The sequence below is a fragment of the Eptesicus fuscus genome, chromosome 21 (assembly GCF_027574615.1).
Source record: "Eptesicus fuscus isolate TK198812 chromosome 21, DD_ASM_mEF_20220401, whole genome shotgun sequence".
Classification (NCBI taxonomy): Eukaryota; Metazoa; Chordata; class Mammalia; order Chiroptera; family Vespertilionidae; genus Eptesicus; species Eptesicus fuscus.
The window spans coordinates 28,200,248-28,225,456 of NC_072493.1; the positions used below are offsets into that span (position 1 = coordinate 28,200,248).

At 40.8% G+C, this 25,209-nt stretch overlaps 1 protein-coding gene across 12 annotated transcripts in view; it reads right to left on the bottom strand.

Moving 5' to 3' along the window:
• The window catches only part of CDH13 (cadherin 13), a 1,044,015-nt gene that overhangs the window by 669,294 nt on the left and 349,512 nt on the right, over positions 1-25,209 (bottom strand). For all 12 annotated transcript variants that reach the window (XM_008139707.3, XM_054709950.1, XM_054709951.1 and 9 more), the window contains exon 3: positions 890-1,098. In XM_008139707.3, the coding sequence (XP_008137929.2) occupies positions 890-1,098 (209 nt within the window). The remainder of the gene's footprint in view (positions 1-889; positions 1,099-25,209) is intronic.

Sequence of the window (25,209 nt, forward strand, 5' to 3'; positions counted from 1 at the left end):
AGAAGCCAGAGTCTCTGAGCTCCTGGTGAAGGAAAAGTAGGTGAATCCATGGTAGCAATGGATGACATAATCAGGAAGCCTCAAGGGAAGCTCGTGGCACTCCTAAAGTATGTGCACATGTATGCAGGTGCAAGATCAGCACCCCTGTGCATCTGGAAAAGAATGGGCACCAGTGCAGGCAAAGGAGCAGCGACCTAAGCAATGGCCACCTTGCTATACAACTCTAGTGGACCACTGCGGTTCTTGCCTGCCCAACATCCATTTTGCTTCCTTGGATAATAGGTTTCTAATTTACTGTAATAAGTAACCCTCTTTCACCCTCAGTCTATACATTTTAGGTGAGGCTGATTCTGCTCTGGGTTTAGTACAAATCATGTGACCCAGACTTAGCCAACCAGAGAATCACGACCAAATGGGCACAGCGATTGTTACAGGGATAGATGCATGATCTAATGAGAACCAATAAGATTCAATTTCAAGCTTTTGTTGGCAGTATCAGGAAGAGATGGTCTCTCGGGTGACTTCAGACTAGGAGAAAGACGTGGAGCTACTGAGACCTCCACATTGGGAAGCAGGGAGGGAAGTGACTGTCTATGAGTGAAGCCAATAGAAGAAAAATGGAACCATGAGATAAATAAGAACCAACGCTGATGCTATCATTTGGGAACTGGTACATAGCCATGCATAAAGGCAGAGCTATCTCAGAAATATCACAATTACATGAGCCCACAATCCCCATCCCCACATCCTCCCACCAATTTTGAGTTGGGTTTCTGTCATATGTAACAACAAAAGAATCTCGGCCAATAATAAAACAAATTTTCCCCATAAGACATACAGACCCCCAAGTTCCTCCTTGGACCCAAGTTATCCCAAACATCTGAGTTACCTGCAAGGAGCCCTGGATGTCTTTCCCCCCGACAATCACGAGTTCTGCCATGTCTTCTGCATGGGGAGTCCGGGCATGGACGAAAAGTGTCTTGCCCACCGCAGTTACGTTCTTCAGGGCGACTAAGCCACCTTCATTGTTCACCTTGAAGTATGGGCTTGAGACCTCATAGTGTAGCTTGTCATTTCCCTTACAGTCACTGAAGTTCACTGGAGAAAACAAAACCAAACAAACCAAAACAGAAGGAGTGTGAGCAGGTTAGGCAGCTTAGTCCTAAAGATATCTCTGACCATTAAATGTGAATTATCATTACCCATCCCAGATCCACAAATGCTGCTCCTTGTCCCACAGCGTCTCCTTTGTACCCCCGTGACTTTGATCATGCTGAAGGTCTTCACTCCATCAAGACCCATCCTTGCTAACCTCCCATGTCCAAGGCAGGTGCTAATCAATGAAAACACAGAGATAAACAGGACCACATCTCTGCCCCTGAATGTAGTGGGTGAAGTACACAATGATGTTTAGGAATGTATGAGGTGCTGTGGCAGAACCAGGTTGCTCAGGAGCCTTGAGGCACAGCTCCACGGAGACAATATTTGAGCTGGGCCTTGAAGCTGAGTTGGGGATTAGAAGCCCCCAGGAAGTGGAGGGCATGGTAGGTTATTCAAAGGCATGGGAATAGTGGTGGTGCAATAACAAAACAGACTCAGAGAAAGAGAACTAACTTGGTGCACTTTGAGGTATAATTGAAATTGGACAAAGATTTTGGGGATAATGAAGGAGAGGTTGGAAAAGGAAGTTGAAAATGTTCCTTTGGAGATACATTGGGAAACACCACTGAGTTAGGGTGCCTTAGACTATTTTTAGTGTTGACATGGTCAAGGTCAGGTACATGTTCTGGTTCCAGTGTAGGACAGTGCTTCCCATGGGTTGGGATGCATCAGAATTCCACAGGAGCTCCTTAGAAATCCCAAGGACCCAATCTAAGGAAGCTAATTTAGGGGCTCTGGGTTCTAGAGAGTGGTTTGGAGAAGGTGAGGAGAGGCTAATAAAACCAGTTAACTCAATGTTGTACCAATGATGCCTGGCCCAGAGGTAGGCAGTGGCTGAATGGCAGTGAGCGAGATCCCTGTAGTTGAATGCTAAGGCATGTGTGAGAGGGAACAGGGAAGAACAGCCCTCCTGGGGAAACCACGTGAGCACAGGGGCATTGCCAGGAGCAGCAGATGTGACAGCTGGTCACGCTCCCCTCTATGGTGTGCCTGTAGCTGGTACATGATTCTATTTCCAAAGGCATCCTAATCCACTGTCTGCATGAGTTTGCCTGCCTGCCTTCCTCGGGAGGCTGCCAGGCCCTTGGGTGGAAGCACAGTATTGCATGTACTACTTGCATTCCTCCTCCCCCCACTTTTGTTTTCTTAGCTCTTTGCTGAACTGATTTGTCTAGTAAACCTTTAATTGAATCACAGCATAGGTCTAGAAATGTACATAAATCAGAACGTACATCTCAACGAATTTTCAGAAAATGGGCACACACGTGGACCCAGCACCCAGACCTAGACACAAAATATTACCAGTCCTCCTCTTTCTCTCCCTTCCTGAGTAAAATCCCTACACTCCCCCTCCCCAGAGGCTGTACTGTACTGACTTCTGAGGTCATAGTTTGACCTGTATTTGCACTCATACAAATGGAATGAAGCAGATTGTGCATTATTTGTTCTGGATTCTTTCACTCAGCATTATGTTTGTAAAATTCAACCGCGTGGCTGCAAGGCAGAGCTGTTTACCCTAATCACTATAGAGTATTTTAGTATGTGGCTATGCTGAGTTTATTTATCTGTCCTCTTGCTGACAGGCACTGGGCTATATCCAGTTTAAGTCTCTTAAATATTTTTACTAGGAACTCTCCTGTGTCCAAGTACACTGTTAAAGCCATATAAATTTCTGATGAACTGAGCTGATTTTTCTTTCCTGGGAAAATAATTCTTATGGTGGCAATAATCATATTAGCTGATAATAATAATGGCTAACACAAATTTAACATTTCCTGCATGCCAGGATCAGTGTTAAGCAGATTATCTTATTTAATCTTTACAACAACAATGAAAGAGGCACAATTTTGATTCCCTCCCCCCACAGATTATAGATCAGGCAACTGGGGCTCAAAGAAGGCAAGGGGGGTGCCCAACACACAAAACCAAACCTGGTCCCTTTGCCCTCCACCACTATACATTCTTGAAACTGACAAACCCCATTTAGAATAGATCCCTCTTGGAATCCCATGAGAACCTGAATATAATGACCTGTTTGGTCCTGCTCCCAAGTTCCCACCCAGCCCTGATGCCTGTTGCATGGCGTTGCCTCGAGTTCCCTCTGCGTTGGGGCTCCAGAGCCTTTCCTGGCTACCATGTCAACTTCAGGGGCATCGTTGCATGGACCCACAAGTGGACTTTTGGGAATCTGCAGTTCCCAACACTTGCTCACTTCCTCTGACCATCTTGTTTGCCACGAGTAATGGGGCATGCCCCGTTTCAGTTTGTGGAAGTGAACTTTGAAGCAGAGACATGACCATTGCTTTCATGGTCATCATCAATTAAGCATTCATCCACTGGAGGCACACTGCTCAAATGACAGGGCCTGCTGGCAACTTGTTGCCTGAATTGCCAAGATGTTGATTCTGGACCTGGACCCTGGGCAGGATCAGAGCAGGCAATCTCAGCTGGGGAGAGGTGGGAACAAGCTAAAATATACAAAAGTCTATGGGGGTTCTAGTTTCACACCTACATCTCTTACTTTTCCTTTTTTTCTTTCTTTCCTTTCTCCATCCCTCACTTCCTTCTTTTTTCTTCCCTTCCCTTCCTTTCATTGTTCCTTTCCTCTTATATTTCTTCTACAAATATTTACTGAGAGCATACATTATACGAGTTGCTTGGATTATAGACATTAATCCAAAACCTTATAAGTGGTAAGAGACCTATTCCAGGCAGATCAAAACATAACATGTGCAAAGGTCCTGTGGTAGTCAGGAAGCTGTAAATAAGCCAGTGAGATGGGCACAAAGAGCAAGGAAGACAGCAAGGAAGAGAGGGTGGAGATAAGCCGGGCCTGGACAGTGTGGGATCAGGAAGGCCACAGAAAGGCTTATTCCCTGAAGGTAGCTTTGGACCCTTCCATTACAAATATAGAACTGACTGCTTCCATCTGAGTCTCACACAACTGTGGATCCCCACTGAAAACCAGCACCAAGCCCTCCATGTCTGGGCTGTCTGCTGGCCTCCCCTCTGGCCTCTGTCTTCACTCAGAGCCTTACACATGCACACACCACACCTGTGCCTCCCTACATCCACTGTTCTACTTTACCTTTTCCTCATATTGACTCCTCTGGTAGAAGGTACTCCCCACCTTTTTCACCCTATTAACTGTTAGTCATTCCATTCTTTAAGATTAAGCTCAGGCAACCTCTCCAAACACCCTCTTTGTGTTCCCAGAGTTCCCTGCACATAGGGCCTTGCACATCATGTTACATCAACATGTCCACTTTATATTTTCTGTTTTTCCCACCAGAACCAAAAGTAGAAGTTGAATCTTACTCTTTTATTCATCTCTACATCTCCAGCAATGAACAGAATGCTTTTCCATATACGAGATTGTCAGTAAGGATTCCATTTAACTTGATAACTCTTCAGGGGCAAAATGATGCTTTAGTGGTGGTGGATCGGGGCTCCTCTCCATTCTGGGAGCAGAAGATGCTGTAGGCAAGGCCAGTGCCGAAATGAAGGCCCCTAGTCTCCTTAGTCTTGGCTGAGCCCAGTAGGAGAGATGAGTAAGAAATGAAGGACTTAGCCATGGTCTCCCTGTAGTTCCCCAGTCCCTAGATACATCAATTCATGAAAGCACAGCCTCCCATGCTTAGCTTGGGCTTAGCTCATTGGTAAAGTCAGGGGTGGTGGCTTACCTTTCTTCCTGATTCTAATAAAGCTTCACACAGTCCTGAAGCATAGCTGGGATCAGTGTGTGCATGCTGAATGAATGAATTGTGGGGCGCAGCTACAGTGTTTTGGACAGGCTCAAGCCTTGGACTGATGAGAGGGCACAGTCCTCTCGTGGCCACGTGCAAGTCCCAGCTTGGAGGGCACAGCCCTCCCAGCACAATGATAGCCAATAGCTATAGTTGTAAGCTTGAACCTATGGTCCGAACACGTGGTCCCACGTGCCTGAGTAATGAAGGCTTGATATAGTTCAGGTGCATGTAATTGAATAGGATCGAAACCCACAAGAATGTTGTAAACATCTTGACCACGCCCTTACTTTGCCTCATGGAAATCTGGCTATAAAATAAAGACACGGCTGTGGGTGCTGGCGCTGTCTCTCAGGAAGCAGCGTCCCACCGAGACCCAGCTTTCATTCTCTTGTCTGTCTTTTCTAAGCCTTTCAGCTTCTAACCCACTCAGGTTCACCCTTGGCCATGTCGGTGCTGCACAATGAACGTTTTGAAAAATAAAGGTAACATCTACCTTTCCTTGAGTGGCGTCTGAGTACCAGTCTCTGTGCCAACAACTGTGCATTCAGGCTCTCCCTTTAGCCTCATAGCAATTCTGATCTGCAGCAGCATTTCCCACATTTAAAAATCATCTACCCCCCTCCCGTCTTTTTAGATATTTTTGCCTAAATGCCACTACTCTCATGAGATTTTACTGTCACAGATAACTGTTTACTTTAATGTCACTGTATATTGATTTACTGTATGTGTATCTGTACTTTGGTCACACACAAAAAGTACCATTGGGCCTCTCTCCAAGAACCCATGTCACCCCTTTGGGGGCAACACAGCTGCAATAGAATGTACAGTCTACAAGCATCGTTCCCATTTTACCAGAGGAGAGACCAAGCCTTGGGGAGATTGACTAACTTGCTCAAGGTCACACATCCTGAAAAGGCAAGAACCTGTCCCGGGTCTGACCTGTCTGCAATTCAAGTTCTCAGCACATCCACATCCTAGGAATGGATACTTGAGAGGGAAAGGGGCAGATGCCCCAATCCGACCCCTCCAGGACTCTCACTAATCCCTCAGGAGTCATCAGAGGTACCAGGTGAGGGCATAATGAGAGACCAAATCTACACCCAGGACCTGGCACATAGGGGCTGCTTCGTACATTCTAGCTTCTTTCCAACTGGCTGTATCAAGTAGCTAAGGGTTGCATAATTGGGAATTTTTATGTTAGATATATTTTACCAATTCAGGAGCAGGTGCTTTAGACTGTGACTCTTTTTCAAGGCTATGATAATCACCTGGAGAGCATTTAAAAAATAGAAATACCTGCCCCAACCCGCAACCAAGATTCTGATATACTTGGGCTGGGCTGGGGTCCTGGCACTGATATCTGTTTAAAGTTCCCCAGATGAATCTAATGCAACCAGGACCAAGAACCAGGACCTTGGACAATGAATGGCTTGTCAAGATGCCAGGTGTCCACATTTTCCTGGCACAGAGAGGTTGGAGAACTAGCATGCCAGGAATTGCTATCCTCATGCCCTTAGAAAAGCATTTTTAATGGTAGGGTCTCTAAGCCTAGTTATATGTAGCAGCAACGCTGTGACCTTGGGCAAAACGCCCATCCTCTTTATGCCTCAACGTCTTCCTCTGCAAAGTGGGACAAATACTAGTACTTCCCTCACAGGTGCTATAATTCTTATGATGAGCATTAAACATGATATGTACCTACATGCATAGAGCACTTAAGACTTTGGTGCTCCATACATTAAAATGATTATTATCATTATTCCTGTAATTCTGGGCATTAAAGAGACTATCTTTTTCCTTTTCCTATATAACTTCCTTCTTCCAGCTGCTTTTCCAGCTGCCTTCTGCGTCCTTCCACCTCTTTCTAGTCAGGTAGCTGTGCTTCAGCCTGCTGGCTCTGTGCAGTTACCATGGAGATGGTTACTATAGGCATCTCTGTGGAGGTTAAAGGAGTGAGGCAGATGATTCTGATCCCACCTTGCCCATCTTTGACTCCCCCTCCCCCGACTTGTCTTGGCAAAGCCCTACTTATCTCACATCAGAGGTTGTGAAGGAAAAATACCATCAAAGGAATGAAATTATGGTGCCTTACCCATAGTAGATTCAACAAAGTTTTGTTAAATATTCTTCAAATGGATTGTTTAAAAAATTTCCTACAAATCAAGGGTATCATTTTTCCTAAAAGAATGACTATACTGAGAGCTTTCCATTGGTGATTGCAATGAGTTTCACATTATCAGTGTGAGGTAGGTACTTTTTCTTTTCTTCTCTGGAAACAGACTTAGTGAGGTGATGAGGTTAAGGCCACACATTCTATGCTAGGCTTCCTAGGCAAATGCATCCTTTCTTCAGCCATTCAGCTTCCAAACTCACAATTTTGCCACACTTTCATACCTGATCTATTATTCACTTAATATTTTTCTTTTAATTGAATTGCATTGTTTATTTATAAGATTATTTGAAGATAACCTTTATAAATATGTGCTGGATTGCCAGATGTGTTTTTTAAATAATGTTAAATAAACCTAAGGAGTCAAACAAAGACATATATTTGTTCTTGTATGTACGAAAACCCTCACAGTTATGTACATTCCACCTCCATAAATGCTGGCCTATGCCACATTCCTCTCTGCCCATCCTTCACTTAAACATATTCTTGCCTGTCTCCACCCTACTTAGGTTTATAATCTAGGAGGGTTCTGGTATACTGTAAGAGGATTTCTGATATTTGGAATGATATATCTAACATAAATAATGCAGACTTGAGAAAGACACAAACCTTAGAAAAGGCACAAACCTAGATCATGCAATTTTGGCAATATATAAATGACAAACCTGAGATAGAATATCTAATAAAAAAGAAATAATTCACCACACTGTTGTTCTCTGGAGGAGAAAATAGACTCTGCTTCATACCAATTATATCTCACCTTAACTTCCCTATCAAAAGGTTCCACTGATGGCATCAACCTGTATCATGAGCTCATATTATAAACTTTGTTGACACAATATGTCAATGAGTCCCAAACTTTTAAAGAGATTGGGCCAGTGCATGGAACATACTAAGCCAAAATTAAATCATTTATGTCTATCTATTTTAAAAAATATTTTTTCTATAGAGACAACCTCCTAAGTAGCTCAGAATGACTCTATGAGAATAAATGCAAGGAAAATTCTAGCAAACAATTAAACTTGTGAACAAATATTCAAAACCTCTATCTGAGGGGGAAATGTACTATCTGTACTACTGGGAACCTACAAAGGACTTCCTTACATAGTTTATCACTGTGGCATTTACAATAGCTTCTGGAAAAAAAAAAATTATACATATAATACATTGTACATGGGGATTTATTGGAATTACTTGTACAACATCATTCTTTGAGATAATCTTTGAACACCCCAGGAGAAAGAGGGAGGAAGTGAAAACTCCCCACCTGGGGAAAAATGCAAATTAGACAAATGGCACCACTCAGCGTTTCAATTATGCTTTCAGCATGTTTCCACTCAAAATGTCCTCTGGGCTTAATGCAAATGTCACAAAAAGACAAACTTTAGCTGGGAGACAAAACCACAATTGAAATGGGAAGTTTGGCACGTGAATTAAGGGGTTTAATCTTCCTGACCTTGATTTTATGCTTTTCTATTTCTTTCTTTTGAATGTAGTTCTTAGGGATGAAAATCCAAAAGGCATGGATTTATTACCATCTAGAAATGTGTGAGGGAGCAAATTAAGCTGCATTAGGATCCTAGGAAATATGAAAATGTTGATGGATTTAAATTTAGCTGCAAAATATAGAGTAGTCCTACTCATGTAAATAGGTATGAACTAATATATGGAATTTATTCTTACAAGTGTTTTGGGTCAATCAACTCACATCTCAGATGGGCAAATGGTCCTCCTACATACATTATATATATGTATTCATAGAGACTTGCAAATTGGTTGGCACATAAGTTATAGGGCCTCTCAGAGTTTGTGGTCAGCCTCTGCTTATACAGTTCTGCGAGGATATGTGAAGATCAGTCGTACAATAGACTCTGAGCCAGTCATCCTGGGAGTTGTAGCCATGGACAGATATGCTTGGATCACTTCTAAGAATTCAAACTCTTACACAGAAAAGAGTGGCTTTATTCAGCAGTATGCTCATAATAAAAAAAAAGTCCTGATTTGTGGCATTTGCCATTGCCTATGGTGTAAATATTCTAAACATAGCTGATATCAGCTAGCAATGTGCTTTCAATAGGCTTGCAAATTTCTAAAAACTTAGCAATCAGCTCTCAGGAGTGTAAGTACTAGCTGGCTCCAGCACACCACGGAGACCAGGCAATGACTGTGCAGAAGAGTATAAATGCTTTGCTCTCCCTCAGACTATACCAGATATCCCAGCACTCCTGACCTAGTTAGTAAAACAGAATTTAATTGCTTTATCAGTAGGGAGGGCTGATCTGCAGAATCTTTGCTGGGGCATGGAAAGCCATGCCTTTCTGACAACTGAAGTAGTATTTAGTTCAGAAACGTCAGATGGACTCTCCCCAGGATACAGACCATCACTTAATTGTTTCTCACATCTTCGGTATCCCACTGGCACCAACAGGACTTAGTCCAGAGGCTCTTTGGACTTGCCCAAGTGAGAAAAACAGAAAGTATTTCCTTTGGCTCCCCTGAATACCCTCATTTCTCAAGCACTCTGATCAATCAAGCTTTCATGAACATATGTTCAGTTCTACCCACACGGGGCCGGATGCCTGTATGATACAGTAAGCGCATCCTCCAGCTTTGATTCATTCTACCCTCCTGATTCTTGAATGCCGTGAACTGAGTCCTGTGTTCCATGTTTCACCTGGAGTCAGTGCTGATATCCACAGAGCTTCTGCAAGGCTCTGGGCACATTCCTAACTATGACTGATTAATCCTGGAGTAGATTTCCCTCCAAAGCCTTTGTAGATTTGATAGATGTAGAATGCACATAAAATGGTCTTAATACCATGTCATACGTCAATTCCAACTTTGATAAAATAGAGTTTCAATGCTATTGTGTCAGCCGAAGATATAGTGAATGATTCTGTCAAGTGATCTTCAGCAGAAACCTATTTTATGTAAATCCTTAAGAGCTTTCTCTTGGAGAAAAGACAAAACCACATCTGCTTTCAGGGAATTTTCTCTGCCAACCATTAAAAACTGAGCTGCTAGCTCTGAATCCAGTCTTTTCTGACAGGGTCTTATGTTTTCCTTTTGCTACAAATTCCTTAAAACCTGGCAGTTTGTTTCCTGCAGGAATTCTGTACATTGTCTATCTCATGGTGGTTATAGTCAGTATGAATTTGTATTTCAAATTAGAATTACTTTACATGGCATAGTGCCCAACACAGTACACATTAACCTTGTTTGTTGAATGAATAAATAGCAGAACTGCAACTTGGCAGCTAAGTAAATTTGAAACCCCTCAAACAAAACTGAGAATGATGGCCCAAACTCATGTGAATATTTGAGTGAGTCGATTTGAAAGGCACCTGATCAGATCAGTGAAACCAAAATCACAAATTCAGCAACTTTGAGAACCACTATGTCTCAGACTTACAAAGATCCCCTTTCAGATTTTTGCATTACTAGCACAATGTCTCTTACATATCCCTTGGGGTTTTTATTTTTATTTTATTTATATACTAATTAGTGCACACATGTCTTCCTCCTTATGACTGTAAGCATGGTAGGTTAGTAAGAGAAATTTGCTCTACTACAACTTTCCAGATATTTGGCAGTTGGAATTGTCTGGAGACAGAGTGTAGCCAAGTGTTCTGTCTGCGCCTACACTAAGACTCAGATCCTGATTATGTCTGATGCTCTGGCAGTCTCTGATTTCCCCAGTACCTCTCTACCACATAGGGAGGGAGGAACCTTTAAAGAGGACCACTTCTGTATGACCACCTAGAGAGATACAGAAGCAGAAGGAAGATGGACAGGAGAACACAGTATTGGTTTCTTAATCCAATATGGGTGTGCAGTAGAGAGAATAAGCTAAAATAATAAGAATGAATAAGAATAAGAATAAAAATAAGAAATCCCAAAGATTCACAAACCACAGGTGGTTTGGGTAACCTCAAGCACTGTTACTCTGGTTCCTAATTACAAAATATTATGGTGAATGGTGACTGGCCCTATTTCTGAATAAGAGACAGCTTGGTTTTGCTCTGGTGCAATGAAAATTATGCAGCTTACAGCCTTTTGGCATTGTGAAGGGTTCACAGTTTGGGGGATCCTAGAGATGGACTTCGAGAAGCAGCTTTCCTACAGAAGGCAATGGGGAGGCACTCCCTTCAAGGGCTTCCTAGAACCATTAATCGATAAAGAAGCCAGAGGAGAGATCATGGAAGAATTGAATGTGAGTTTGTGTAAGATTCCCTGGGTTCTTCCAGAAATAATTGGAATAAGAGTCAAGAGAGGAGGGCCTGCTGGAGTCCTACACCTGTAGGGGAGAGGAGTTATAAACAGGTGCAGTGCACACTTTAATATTTGCATGGCCTCTTTATTGTCCAAATATTGGAAAAGCCTGAAGAAATCCAGGACCATTTGGAAAGTCTTGCTCTTCCTGAGTGAAAAATTTGCTTGTCACTGGATACTTTCAAGTGGAACCGCAATGACTATTCAGCAGAAATATGGAAGAGATTCTAGCATTGGATGATGTCTCTTACAATCTGAAATTCTATTATTCTAAATCTTAACATATTCATCCATTATCCCATAAAAATATCATTTGTTCACCTACAGTGTGCAAGACAGTAGGCAGCATGGGATAAATGCCAACATAAAGATAAATAAGGCATACTCTCTGCCTCCATGATATATTCAGAATCTAGAAGGTTGGGGCACACAATCATTTGGAGGGGTGCCTTTTGAAGGATGGATATCCATTTCTACACTGTCAAAAGGCCAAACAAGCACCATAAGATAGAAATTACAAGCAGGTAGATTATAGTCCAATATAATAAATTATTTCTAGAAATGAGAGAAAGTCAACAAATGAGCAGGCTCATCATTACCAGATGCATTCAAGGAGATGGATTATCAAGTATAGCTCACTTAACTGAGGAGTTGCACTCTCTAAAACTTGCTTAGAAAGCAAACTTTTGTATAATTTTATGATATTTTATTATAAAATTGAATGTGTTCTTCTAGACAATATTTGGCCTTATGTCATAATGAAATCTTATTTAAGAATGCAATAACACATTAGAAACATTTGAAGGAAAGAATTATAACTTTTCAGGTAAATACTGATACTAATCTATAAAGCAAATAGTTAAAGTATGCAAATAACATGGGCAAGTGTTTAAATTGGTTCTGAGTGTTTAAAGATCTAATTATAATGATGCCCACCTGCAAAACTGAGCATTGCGGATCTAAAGGCCCATTAGTTTTGACTTAATCTCTCCCCTAGAACTCTAGGCAGATGATCAGCTCTTCTCTTTCTAGGCTCTGTAGGAGCTCTTGGGCTTTAGAAGGGTTGAGGATGATTTGGGGATAAAGGCAGGTAGGAGTGCAAATAAGATAAAATGTGGAAGATGAGCAAACAAACAAACAAACAACAATTCTGCAAAAAGAGTCTTCAGGGGATGCATACTGAATCAGTTTCTGATGTATCAACACTAAAATAGATGTATAAAGTGCTATCATGAATAGAGAAGACACAGTCCCATCTCTCAAAGAGCTTATAATCTATGATCTGAAGCAGTACTCAGTACACAATGGTCTGTAAACTTTAAAAACTGAAAGAATGCAAATCAAAACCACAATGCAGTACCATCTCACACCTGACAGAATGGCTATCATCAACAAATCAACAAATGACAAGTGCTGGCAGGATGCGGAGAAAAAGGAACCCTCGTGCATTGCTGGTGGGAATGCAGACTGGTGCAGCCACTGTGGAGAACAGTATGGAGTTTCCTCAAAAAACTAAAAATGGAACTCCCATTTGACCCAGTGATCCCACTTCTAGGAATATATCCCAAGAAACTAGAAACACCAATCAGAAAGGATATATGTGAACCCCTATGTTCACAGCAGCACAACTTACCATAGCTAAGATTTGGAAACAGTCTAAGTGCCCATCAGCAGATGAGTGGATTAAAAAACTGTGGTACATCTACACAATGGAATACTACGCTGTGGTAAAAAAGAAGGAATTCTTACCATTTGCAACAGCATGGATAGAACTGGAGAGCATCATGCTAAGTGAAATAAGCCAGTCAGAGAAAGATAAATATGACATGATCTCATTCATTTGTGGAATATAATGAACGACATAAACTGATGAACAAAAACAGATCAAGAGACAGAGAAGCATCAATCAGACCATCAAACCTCAGAGGGAAGGTAGGGGCGGGTGGGGGTAAGGGGGGGAGAGCAACCGAAGGTCTTGTATACATGCATATAAGCCTAACCAATGGACACAGACACCAGGGGGGTGAGGGCATGAGTGGGGAGGGTGGGGGGGATAAGGACACATACGTAATACCTTAATCAATAAACAAACAAAAAAATAAAACCTGAAAGAAGGTGGATTCTGGGAGAGGAGGAACTAACCATCAAGCTTTTAACAAAGTATCAGAAGCACAATAGATACTCAATAAGTAATTTTCCCCACCCTGATCCTCATATGATGTTATGATGTTTCAACATTTTATAGAAGGGAAGTGACGGATGCTTGGATTGGCTAAATTACCCATGATGCAAAGGTTACTGGTAGAACTGGGGTTCAAACCCAGTTTTGTCACACTCCAAAGGCCACACTTTTCACTGCACTACTCTGTGTCTTCTGATTACTTTATTTGAAAAATTCTCCAAGAAATAGTGAGTGAAAAAGAGAAGTCTTTTTTTCACATAAAATTTAACAAACCGATCTTTACTAGGTTAGTTTCAAAACCTAATTAATCCACAAAAATGTATGAATTGGCTGGGTATCAAAAACTTGTAAAACATCAAACTTTGGTATGTGACCCAGCTGAGGATGCTAACAAGGCATCACTCACACTAGTTCCTGCACTGGTTCAGTGAATGTAAATGACTGTGGCAACAAAGAGAAAAGACTTGATTCATATGGATAAACATTAGAAATTATTCAAGGCACTTCCCTAGATCTTCTATTCTCTCTACAAAACCATAAACATGCTGGTTTTCATGTTTGATGTCTGTCTTCTAAAATAGTTTCCATTTATGGAATGTTTTCTAAATGCCAGACAGTATGATAAACATTTGATAAACATTATTTCTTTTAATTCTCCAATAGTCCCATCAAGATAGTATTTTAGAGGTGAAGAAATCAAGTCTTTGAGAGATTAAGAAAATGTCTTAAAGCCACACATCTATGAGTGGCAAAACTGGAACTTTGCTTTTTACATCTATTTTAGAGGCCTATCTCAGGTCCTCGCGGAAGAGGAAGGGGGTGGATTATTTTAGGATGGTGGACTCCAAAGTAAACGTTAGAAGCTATTCCATAGCCTAGGAGCACATGGTTTAACCAGAAGTTAAACAGTTTGTGTCTAGAGTTGAAAAAGGTGTCAAAGATGGAGTTGAATAGAATCTTGAAGTGTTAATTCCATCAGGGGAAAACCAGAGGTCAGAAGTCCTTATAACTCAAAGCTTAGGGAACAGTTAAGCTTAGAAAAATGCATGAATGGGGCTCAGCCAGATCTTTATGCAATTCCAGAACGTATAAAAGTATTGAAGAGCTTTTACTAGTATGAATTCTTTAAAAGTTGGAGGAAAAGCCATATTTGAAATTTACTATCATTGATCTATCTACAATTTTTATTAAAGAAGTCTTGAAATTTGGACTTTCTGCAGACCAATGCCCTATTATTCTACTTCAAAATAATCACAACTCTCCAAATCACAGCAAACAAAACACGATAGGGAAGGAGAAAACAGCAGAGAAGTTTGATCTATGATCTTCAGAATGGATTCATTTTCATAAGCCCCATAGTTGATCTGTCACCAGTGTGTCGATGACCATCTTCTATATCAAAACTTCTGAGGCATTTTGAATACCCCACCCTTTAACTCCCTGGGGATACCTCTAGTGCTTCTAAGTAGAGATGGCTTTGTGGGAACTGCATTCCTGAGAATGTCTAGAAATGTTTCCAGAAGACAGACTAGTGTTTGGGGGCTGAAGTACACGGCCTGGGGTATCAATGGCTATCTTTTCTAAAGGATAAATTTTCGGTATTAACAAGTTATTGTGTCTTGATAATAACCATCAGAGATGCCAATCAAACTGCAACAGAGTGCAGAACACCAACTTCACAATTTCCTCCTGACATATCCTTTGGTAACTTGGGAGCTCTTTGAAGACAATGGTCTCATACAGCTTCATCCCTCTCTTTGGCTGTGCTCAGAGCTAGCACTGGCAAGGGTTGGCAATCAAAAATATTAGTGGACTCTTTTTGGTTATAACCAATTAATTAATTCACCTCCTGCCTGATTCAGTGAGTGAGATTAAAAATTTGTTGCAACTAGTTGACAGGATCTTATCAGGAAATTAAAATAAAATGATCTGGCTTACAATACATGAACAACAATTAATTCTTGTATGCATATATGGGTTTCTGATATAAGCAAGAAAGTGATCAGCCCTGTGGGTCATGCCTATTCATCCCCCAATTCCCAAGAGAATTTTATTGCATCCCTTATGCCATATGGCATCATCTGTAGCTTTAGCCTCATGGGAATGTAGGAGGATGCCTGCCAAAAGTGTCTTGCTATTTGTTAAAGGTACCCCAATTTTCTGTGATTTTTTCTCTCTCAACAACAATAGCCCACATTCATTTCCTTAAGTAAAGCCAATGCCGCTGAAGGCTTTGTGCTGCTTTCCACCCTACCTGCCTTATCACAAGAAATGCATGAGCCAAATGTAAAATGGTGACTTTTGCAATTGAGGGATTCTTATATGGGATCTCAAGTTTATTGCTGTATAACAGAAGGCCTCACATATCTGAAAATATTCTTTTTGCATATACACACGGTAAGTCTAAGGTTCCCGAGATTATTTCTCTCTCTCTCTCTCTCTCTCTCTCTCTCTCTCTCTCTCTCTCTGTGTGTGTGTGTATATATATATCTGTAAGCTGAAGCATATGGTTCCACACAACTGTGATATGTACGATAATGAATCACAGATGTTTAAATGGATGTAATCTAAAAACACTTTAATGCTAAGATGCTGGAATCTTACTGCAAACATTGTGAAGTGAGGACCTTTAAATTATGTTGGTTTCCAGATATGATCACTAGAAATACAACTTTACATATCCTGGGAAAATATCAGGCAGAAAGGAATGACTCTTCCCCCGGCCTTTAAAGAAACAGTGTTCAAAGTAATCAGGAACTCCAAAGGTGTGAATTTGGTTACTCTATTGATAACTGAATTGCATTCCATCGTAGAATTAAGGGTGAACTTACACAGGGGGATATCTTTTTGACTGTGTACCCATCCTATATCACATAATATTTTAATAGTAATTGTTAAATTCTAAAAATAATTTAAAATTTCAGTGGCATGAAATGGGAAATGTGCCCATTTATCATCCCACCCATCCCTTACTTGTTCCACCAACCATAAAATTTGATGTACAGTCTACAAAACTATATCCACACATGCAGTTAAACTAGAGGCCCAGTGCACGAAATTCATGCGGGGGGGGGGGGCTGGGAGAGGGGTTGTCCTTAGCCCAGCCTGCACCCTCTTCAATCTGGGACCCCTCGGGGGATGTCCGACTGCCAGGATCGGACCTAAACCGGCAGTCGGACATCCCTCTCACAATTCTGAACCGCTGTCTCCTAATCACTCACCTGCCTGCCTGCCTGGTTACCCCTAACAGGCCCCCCTGCTGGCCTGGTCGCCCCCAACTGCCCCCCTGCCAGCCTGGTCATCCCATGCAGCCTGCTGTTCAGTTGTTTGGTCGCCCCTCAATAACAACCCTGCCAGCCTGGTCACCCCACGCAGCCTGCTGTTCAGTCACTTGGTCGTCCCTCACTAACCCTCCTGCTGGCCTAGTTGCCTCACACAGTCTGCTTGTTTAGTTGTTTGGTTGACCCTCACTAACCCCTCTGCTGGCCTGGTTGTAGGCAGCCATCTTGTAAAGGCATGAGGGTTAATTTGCATATTACCTCTTTATTATATAAGATAAGTAGGTTTGCTTTTATATCTACTACAATCTTTTTTGTTAGTTCATATAGATCTGTTTCATTCTTTTCCAGGACTGCATAATACCTCTTAGTATAGGTATGATATCATTAAAGAAGTCCCTATTACTGGTAACTTAGAGCTTTCCTGTTTCATATTTACTAAGTGTGTAGTGGTACACACCTTCATACCTGCCCTTTTGTACCTACATGCAAGTATGTCTCTACAGTTGAGGCTCATCTTGGAAATGGCTGACTCAAAAGAAATGGCCATTTAAAATCTTGTTAGACACTGACATATTGTCTACAAGAAAGGTTATATCAATTTGGACTCTAGTACAAAGTATCAGAGTTCTTTTTCCTCATGCTAACAGTGGATAATATAATATAATGTGATGTTTATATTTTTTGCCAAGTTGATCGTTAGAAAAAAGTTTATTGTTAATTTGTATAGTTTTGATGAATAGTGAGGTTAGGTATTGTCTCACAGTATGGGTCAGCCATTTTTATTTACTTGTCTGTAAATTTCATCGCGGATTAGGAATTCAAATTTCCATAGCCTGTTTTCTTGCTTTTCTCTTTACTAGGTCACAAGCTTCTTGAAAGAAAGAACTGTTTGTTCTAACCCCAATACTTTGCAGAGACCAGACATACATGTGTTGTTGAATGAATACATACTTGTATGGTGAAGGCTAATGTTTCTTTCTGTTACTACACAGCTGCTTACCATACTCCCCCTTTCAAAGAGGAAACTCAATTCAACACCTTCCTCCCTTCCTCAGTTCCCTCTCTACCTTCCCTCTTATATCCTGCCTTTCCCTTCCCAGAAAAAAGCCAGGTGCAGGGGCGTGGCAGCCTGTTAATCCTGTATCTCCAGTACTGGCCCAGAGCCTGACACGTACTAGGCACTCAGAAATGTTTTCTAAGTGAATCTATCTTTGTGTTACGACCTGTCAGACTGTTTCTATACCAGATACCACACTGGCACACAACTGGGAAAGATGGACTGGAGTTTTTTACTTTCTTTCTGTTTTCTTAATCCCTTAATCTTCATTGTCCTGGCATTTTGTTGTTGTTTTTTTATGGCAGATGCATAGAAAAAGCTGCACACAAACTTGCTAGAGTGAGTCCAACTGAGATGCTGAACCCATGAACTGAATTCATACTCATAGGCTGGCATGAAGTTCTAAACTCAGCTGAGATACACGAAGAGCTTGTGGGTCAGCTGATTACCGCTTGTCCCTCTAAATCAAGAGTCAGGAATCCACAATCCGTGGGCTAAATGTGGCCCACTACCAGTTTTTGTAAGTAAGGTTTTATTGACACATAGCTACACTATTTGTTTCCATGTTGTCTATAGACGCTTTGCTCTACAACTGCAGAATTAGTTACAACAGATACTTTCTGGTTCACAAGTCTAAAATATTTTTTATCTAGCCCTTTGCAGAAAAAGTTTGCTGATCCATGCTATAGACCAAGGTCACATTTTCCCTAACACACATTTATCAAGAGATCTGCTCTAAGCTACTTGAGTGCTAAGGCAAGTAGACTCACCCACAATGCTTTTTGCATTTCGGTTGGATGATTAGCCACAAAGCTAATCAGCAGAGTGGAGAAACGACCCACAAGTACTCACCTAAATGTGATCTCAATGCCTGGTATTATCTTTAATTTTCAAAAATAAAATTTACTGGGAGATTATTTTTCATTCAAAACAAAATCTCAAGAGATTTAACTTTTAAAATACACTTTTAAAATCCACAATTGGCACTCATTAAATCTATGGACAAGCATTCATAGGGAAGGTGAATAGACACAGAAGAGCACAAGGAATTATGTGTATCTATATTTTGTATGTCTCTAAAGCAATAATGTAATTTAGAACCAAAAAAAAAAATTACCAGAGAATCATGCTTCTGGTCAAGTTCACACACAAAATTATTTGTCTTCAGAGTCTACTTCCCACACTTAAAATAATCTGTCATCTATGAATGTGATTTGTCATTAACTTTTGTTTCTTTCTTATAAAGAGACTGTCATTATTTTCACCAAAATGCTTAGGATGTCTACTGGTAATTTTCTGCACTCTCTAAGTAAAGATATTTGAAAATTTAGCTTAAAAAAAATGAAGTGAGAATTATCCAGCCCAAGGATGATAGGAAAATAGTGGTCTTTATCTCCACCCACCCCCACCCCCCTCCTCTGGCAAGGGCTTTGAGCACCATTTCTCTCAGTAAAGGGGCCAAAAGAAAAAAGACAGAAACCAAAAAACAAAACAAAAAACACTTAAATTATTTTAACATTTCCATGAAGTTAGATTCTCTGTTGGAACATTTAAAAGAAATAGTCACTGTGTACTTTAAGTACATAAAATCCAATGAACTCGTACCACCTGCAAACTAAAAAATACCACATTTAAACGATTGCACATATTTCCCCTGTAATTTTCTAAGTTGAGCTGGATGGTTGCCTGGGTGTCATGCATATAGATTCTTTTTTCAGCACGCAAAGGGTTCTGGGTAAGAAGGCCCATTTCTAGGCTAGGGACAGAGCATGAAAATGAGCCCAAGAAGAAATTAACCCAACAAGAATGGGTAAGATGTAAAAGAAAATGAGGTAGAATCACTTTCTCATTCTTACATCAGTAGCAACTCGGAAAATATTCATACTAGCTGCAATGAATAAAACAGTTGCTATGTTCAACCCCCACCCCCTCTGAGGAAGGTGGGTCCAGCAAAAAGTAAGACCCTTGTTTACACTAAGCCTCTCACTGGATTTGGGTGTTGAAGCTTGAGAGGGTATAAAGTGCAGTGGTTGCTGAACAGCTCTTCATAATAAAATATTAATTGGGAGAAAACAACAATTCAGGCAAGAAGGTGTGAGGAGCAAAATTGAGAGGGAGATGAGAGAAGAAAGGAGAAAGCTGAGAGATGATAGAAGACCATGACTGTCTCCCCAGTAAACTGCATTGATCATGGGTGGTGTGTGTGTGTGTGCGTGCGTGTGTGTGTGTGTGTGTGTGTGTGTGTGTGTGTGTGTTTCTTCACCACCTGGTACAGAGGCCATGTTTTATTTACTTGCCGAGGTCAAGACTGCCACGGTCAGTCTTTGTGACACAGGGCCCAGAAGCAGAACAGCCTATGAAGACACAAGCCCCTAGGAAGCAATATTAATTAGGGGAAGGCTTTAGATTTTCACAGCTATGAAAGTCAGGGGCTCAATTTTAGTTTTACTAACCCATCAGGGGTTAGAATGGGCCTGTGAACATTTGGTTAAGTTTACTATTTATTCAGCTCTTTCCGTGAGCCAGGCCGTGTAGTAAGATTTCGCACGCGTTATGTCAGATATTTTTTTCTTATCCTCAACTGAGGGTGTGTTGTTATTGAATTTTAGAGAAAGAGTACATGAGGCAGTGAGGGAGAAAGGAAAAGAGGAAGATGAGGGAGGGAGGGAGGGAGGGAGGGAGGGAGTGAGGGAGGGAGGGAGGGAGGGAGGGAGGGAGGGAAGACGAGAGAGACATTGATTTGAGAGAGAAAGATTGATTGCTTGCCTCCTGTACGCACCCCAACTGGGGATCAATCCCACCACTTCTTGGTGTACAGAATGATGCTCCAACTGGCCAGGGCCATGTCAGTACCTTACTAATTTTTCACAAAACTGTGTAATATTAGTATTATTTTCTCATTTTACAGCGAAAGAAACTGAGCCTAAAAGGAAGCTGTGTGACAGATATACTGATAAAACTATCCCTGTGTGACAAGTATAGAAGAATCTGATCTCCAAAAAAAGTCTGCCCAACTTTAAAGCTCATGCCTTTGCTGTCTCTCACCTGTTCAGCAAACTGAGTCTCAAGGATTCTGTCGGGTTCCATAAGCATTAGAAGAACATTCAGCTCCTGTCCTTAATTATAATGAGGCTGGCAGGTGAGTTAGCCATTTAAGATAAGGTGACCATGCTGCATGATGGGAAGACAGTACAAGTGTGAACTAAGGCCTCTGAAAAGAAAACAAGAGCAAGTGTCTTGGTTTGTGCCTGATCCACAAAAGGCTTCACAGAAGAAATGGCATTTAAACTTCACCTTGTAGGATGAGGAAAACCAAGTAGTTGTTTGTCACAAGTGATTGAAAGTAAGCTCTGGTACTAGTGACCAACATCAACAGTGGACGGATGGGTTTCACCAAAGGATGATTCTGGTCTCAGCACAAAACATCTCTAATTCCTTTAAAAAAAACAGTATCCATGCCACTCTGTCTATTTTGTTTGTCAGTTTGTTTTTGTTCAGTGTTAACAATAAAAATAAAGAAAGAAAATGACCAAAAACCCCAGTATCTCTTTGATTCAGTAGGGGTCTGAGTAGCTATCACTAGAGCCTTCATCAGCCCTTGTTTGTAGCGGATCTATCCATGAGATAATGTCTTTGAGAATATTCTGAGGAACTACAAAACACAACGCAATTTTCAGAGTGAAAATAAAAAGAAAAAGGACAGGAGAAATGGATAAATAAAATGTGTGTGAGAGGGAGCAGGACTCCTTTTGATGGATTTTTCAAAAGGAAATGCTATTAAAAACACATTATCCAGTATTAAATATGCACTCTTTAATGCTATTTTTTCAGAAAAGAATATCCACTAGATATAAAGAGAGACTATCAGCTGTGTAATGTTCAGAGGTGAAGTGTCCTTCTCCCAGGTGTATGAGATTTTTGCACAGAATCTCTGACACTTAATTTCCTGATCTGTAAAATGGGATCAATGAGGCCTATTGCCTAGAATTGTCTCGAGAAAAAAAGAGAATGTGAAGCATATGTTCCAAATGAAGACATCTAAAATAGTCGCATGTGTAATTTTATTAAAATAATGGACCAACCCATAGTTGGTTCATTGCCCCTTTCTTTTAATAAACATCATAATCTAAAAATATAAAAATAGCTCTTATTGATCCACTGTGCTTAAATTGAAAGCATTGTTTTCTGCAACACTGTCTCCCATAGGAGATATATCTCTCAGAAAGTACAATTAATATACTAGAGGCCCGATGCACGAAATTCTTGCAAGGGGCTCAGCCCTCGTAGCCGTGGCGGCTGCCTCGGCTTTGTCCAGAAGGTGGTCCTGAAGGTTGTCCGGACAGTCGTTCCACTGTTCAGCTATCTGGTGTAATTAGCATATTACACTTTTATTATTATAGATGCTAATATCAAAAGGGCCAATTAAGTGTCCTACAGTCAGTCATCCCCTTGAATGAGTAGACAGGAAGGAGGGAGGAAGCCTCATCGTGGGCAGGCCACCACACCAAGGTCTTCTGTCTGAGCTGCTGCAATGGGTTCTGCACTGGTCTCCAGCTTCTCTCTCCACCCATCCCCCTCCCCCCCACACTGGTCTCAATACAGCAAAGAGAGGTCCAGGTACAGCTTCTTGTTTATGACACCCCTCAAAATCATCTCATCTGGAGTCAAAGCCAAGTTCTTAGTCTAACCAACAACACCCTACATAATCTAGTTCATGTCCTTCTACTCTCACCCTCACAGTCAATCCAGCATCAATGGCCTCTTAGCTCCTTCTTAAACTCCAAGGTGTGCTCCTGCCTCAGGATCTTTGCATTTACTATATCCTCTACCTGCAGTTCTCTTCCATCACATATCCAAGACTACCTCCCTCATTTCCTAATTTCCTTCAGGTGTCTACTCAAATGTTATGTGGCCTTCCCACCTAATATTCCAATACTCTGACATTTCTCTGCTTTATTTGTCCTTAGAACTTTCCATTATCAAAATGTATCTTACGGTACATTTTTTGTTACCTACACTATGTCTGCCTCTTTCTTAAGACTGTAAACTCAAGCGCCTGGAAAAGTACTTGACACACAATGACTCAATACATATTGAATCAATCAATGAGTAAGTGAGTGAATTAATTTCCTTTTTTATTCATTTACTTATCTACTGTTACCTACTAATCAATTAATGATGAATGACAATAGTGAAGCATGTAGGTAAGTAACCAATTGAAGAAAAAGACAGATATAATATGACCTTTGTTATTGTTGTTTGGCCAGGTATGAATATGAAAAAAAGAGAAAAATTAAATACATAATAATTTTAAGGCATTTACCACAAGGTATTTTTTGAGCCAATAGGAAAACTTTCACATGGAAGCAGGCAAATCAGCAAGAACCCTGGAATCAGAGCTCAGAACTTGACAAGTTATGGAACCTTGGACAAGTTAATCCACGTTTTTGAACTTCAGTTTCCTCATCTGTGAAATGGGTTGCATGTTGATACCTATAACCCACGGGACTGAAGTGAAGCTGAAATGAGACAATACTCATAGATCACTTGCCACGGTGTCCAGAATAGAGTAAAGGGTCAATAAACATTACCATAGCCATCACTGGAATTTAAGTCACTCAAATGTGTGTATTCTGGGAAAATGAAATAGGTGAAACATTTTAATAACAAGTCATCTCATTCATATTTGAGTGAACTTCAGGAACTGGAGTTATTATATGGTAACTCATCCAAACATGGTATTGAAATGAAACTAGTTTTTGAAAATAAAATTGCCACCATTTTGAAAAGACCCAGTTTTTAAACATCAATAATGGCTCACGACTCCCCCAAAACTCCATTGGAGTCATGGCTCACGTCACTTATTCTCTTGTTTAGACACTACCAGAAGCAAACCAGTGATTATAAAAGTGAGTACTCCTCATTGGGATCTGGGCTGCCAACAAAGACTGAGCAAATGACACCACAGGGAATGGTGCTATTAAAGCTGCAATGAGCAGCCACACGCTGGGCCAGCCTTCCCCAACCAATCCCATCTTGCTCAGCCTTAGTTTTTTATTTGCTCAGAAAGGCAGGCTTTTGCATTTTTTACAAAGGATCTGCCTTGGGGGAAACTAAGTTGCGTCAGTCAAAACAATTTATGAGACATGTCTGTATTTTGTTTTCTTATGCACCCGGGAGAAGGCGTCTCAGATCACATTTTTTCTCTCTCTGTATTAACAAAAGATTATATTATCACTTGGTTCTAAAGCATACTCCTAACATGGCAATAAACTCCTCCATAGTAATTAACTATTGTGTTGGAGATTTTTTTAATATTAAAGATGGGATTAAGACTTGAAAGTACCTCCATTAAACATCCAGAAGATGAAAATTACCATAAATATTCAAGTTAAAAGACACCTGAGTTCAGCATTGTGCTTCTTAAACACCAACTACTTTAAGCTATTGACCTCAAGGACACCAAATGCAATGGTGACCCTGTACTGAGTACATTTCATGACAATTTTAAATTATGCTGTAAGTTGCAAATTAAGGACTTTTGCCTCATTTAAAATGAACTAATAACAAACACCAATACTAGGACAAGTATGTTTTGAATAATACAGCAAAGGTCATACTTTAAACTAAATCATTCAGTGTCTGCTATTTATTTTGAACCACTATCAATGAGGATGACCCTACAACCTTGTATAATTTTTGTCAGGGTTCTTAAATGCCCTCATGGTAGTTATTTTTTTTAACAAATGAACTCACCATTTGTATTTTAGAAAGAAACAAATAAAAACAAAATGAAGCAAAACACATAGGAGTCTAGCCCCCCTGTCTGAGATAGAGAACCAATTAGAATGTTTCTGGTGAGAATGTAAACATGAGCTGTGATAAGAAGTCAGCGCTGCTGACCTAACCAGTTTGGCTCAGTGTATAGAGCATCGGCCTGCAGACTCAAGGGCCCCAGGTTCGATTCTGATCAAGGGCATGTAACTTGATTATGGGCACATCCCCAGAAGGGGGCGTGCAAGAGGCAGCTGATCAATGTGAGACAAGTCCTGTGCATCTGGGAGGAAGAAAAGGTGAACACTCTCATAATTGAAGTTTCTCCTCTGTCCGTCTTTGTCCTTCAGGAATAGAACACACTGTTCAATTCTCTCTGATGTCCTTCAGATGTCCAATTTCCAGGTACAACATTGTGAGAGGAACAATAAACTATGGGGGGAGGGATCCCTTGACTGCAGCTAAGGGACTTTAGAATGGCACTTTAGCATATCTATGTGTAGAAGAAGTTAGGGAACTAGAAAAAGATGGGATTTGAAGAGTCAGAAAGAGTGAGAAGAGGC